Consider the following 2,239-nt stretch of genomic DNA (forward strand, 5'->3'; position numbering starts at 1 on the left):
TCTGTCTCTCTCTGTCTGTCTGGCGAGCGCATGCGCCCTATAGCAAAAACCTCTCCAAAAAAAAAAATTGCCATATGGTGTGTGCACTCCCCAGAGACATTGACAGAGAGCAAAAGTCAGAAATCACCCTCTGGGGGGTTGGGAGATGGCTATACAGCAATCCCTTCTCCTCCATTCTCCTCTTGGGATTTTGGTCATTCATTCATATGCACCCAGTGTGTTTTATAAGCTGCTAGCTATAGGACTCAACTGTGAAGTCGCCCATGTGGGATCCAGTGCCTTAATCATCACCTGGTAGCCCGAAATGTCTTGAAATGTATGAAATACAAAGGATAAGATTGTGGGACCAGCAGTTAGCGTAATGGTTATGTCGCTGGACTCCCATGTAGTCGACCATGGTTTGAGTCCTGGACCCGGTGGCTTAAACTCACGCCAGATGTGAGTGTGTGTGTACCCAAGATCTTGAGAGGAGAATAGAAGAGAAGGGATTATGGTGTGGCCATCCCCCCTGGGGGGGGGGTGATTTCTCGCTTTCTGTCTCTCTGTCTCTCTCTGTCTTTCTGGTGAGCACATGCACCCTATAGAAAAAACCTCTAAAAAAAAAAAAAGGATAAGATTGAAAACACCTACAGAATTTTGCAAAATCTTTCTGAAAATCCGTCCTGGCGTTGACAAATGCACATCCTCTCTCAGTTCCGACGACAAACACATCTGTTTCATACACTGCGATGCAGGCCACTTCTGCCTTGGACTTGGCCAGTTCTTTACACTGAAATAGAGACCAAAAAATCATGCATTATATACAAGGCAGACCCCAGCTCGTGGGGCCTGAGAGGTCTCCTTCAAGAAAGGAGTACAGGGCCAGCAGATGGTGCAGAGGTTAAGGTGGCTGAATCTCACTTGGCCAACTTCGGCTTGAAAAAAATCACACAGGGTGCACGTGTGTGCATGCTCCAAATCCCAACAGGATGTAGAAACGGAGAAAAGATGGCAGTGTGACCATGCCCCAGGGGGGTGCTTTATCCCTCTGTCTCTCTTTGGCAGGAGACAGGCCCTCTGGAAAAAATTTTTTTTAACAAGTAAAACGTAACACTGATGTGTTTCACAACTACGTCATTTCAACAATAACACAGCTATGAATGCTTCGAGAACAGCAAAGTCCTCTCACCATGGACTCGAGAGCAGACATGAGGAATGTCACCACCATCCTGCTCTCTGAGGACTCCTCATCTTCCACGGGCAGGGTGGCCATCGCTACTTGGGCCATGATCCCTGTGCAAGAGAATGAGAAAGTGAATGACAGAAATCCACCGTGTCCTTCTAGTTACATATCTAGAGCATGAAGGTTCTCACAGATGATCTGGTTCAAACCTTCCCCTACAGATGAAGAAACTGACAAAGACATTAAAAGGTGCCAGCCCCACAGCCTAGTGGCTAAGGGAGCCGGATAGCTCATGGCCAACCACCGTCTGAATCTCTGCACTAGCAGCTTGCAAAACACAAGGAGCAGACACACGTGTGTCCCAAATCCTCACGTGCCAAGAGGCCCCCAAGAACAGGTCCCCATATCATGTTCATGCCTAAGTCAAATGGTCCAGCAGAATGGTGGAAAATGCCTATTATATTTAAATAGCTAATATTTCAAATAGTTTGTGGAAGACTGGAATTAAAGTACAGGTTTATTTTGGTGCAAAAAAAAAAATGATATCCATGCATAATCTTTCATAATACACATTTCCCATGAACTGTTTTTTAGTTTACTAAATTAATTTATTTTATGGATGATAGAGAGTGTGTGCCTAACACAGTCCCCCTTCCCTAGCCCTCTAGGATCTTAGGTATAAGCACACACTCCCAGCATGTTTTCAGGTTGGCCCAGGGATCTGAACCAGTGGTTGGCCATGTGGCTTTCAGTGCTGGAATTCAGTTTGTTACCAACTATACTACCAGGCTGAAATGTCCATGAACTTTATGAAGACCCCTTGGCTTTCTCTCATTTCAGTTTTTCAGATAACCATGGTTAAACTCTAAGTGAAAAGTAGACACAGTATGATGTCACTGGATCAATTATTTCACATAATTCTTTATATAGAGAAAATTCAGCAAAGACTTCCACTAAAACACAAAAGTAAATTGCTCAATAATTTACTAGGGCCCGTGGTTAAGATAGAGTTTTCTTTTTAATTATACTACAGGAATCTCTAAGAAGACTGTGGTGTCAAGACTCTGGTTTTAACAA

At 44.2% G+C, this 2,239-nt stretch overlaps 1 protein-coding gene across 3 annotated transcripts in view; it reads right to left on the minus strand.

Moving 5' to 3' along the window:
* Positions 1-1,273, minus strand: part of LOC102502986 (general transcription factor II-I repeat domain-containing protein 2B) — a 45,960-nt gene extending 44,687 nt beyond the window's left edge. For all 3 annotated transcript variants that reach the window (XM_027774407.1, XM_027774406.1, XM_006155008.3), the window contains exons 1-2: positions 1,169-1,273; positions 631-769 (exon numbers count right to left, since the gene is read on the minus strand). In XM_027774407.1, coding sequence (XP_027630208.1) covers positions 631-769; positions 1,169-1,267 — 238 coding nt within the window. In that variant the 5' untranslated portion in view covers positions 1,268-1,273. The remainder of the gene's footprint in view (positions 1-630; positions 770-1,168) is intronic.
* Positions 1,274-2,239: the final 966 nt, after the last annotated feature.

This window comes from Tupaia chinensis, unplaced genomic scaffold, assembly GCF_000334495.1.
Source record: "Tupaia chinensis unplaced genomic scaffold, TupChi_1.0 Scaffold000429_1, whole genome shotgun sequence".
In the NCBI taxonomy this organism is placed as follows: domain Eukaryota; kingdom Metazoa; phylum Chordata; class Mammalia; order Scandentia; family Tupaiidae; genus Tupaia; species Tupaia belangeri.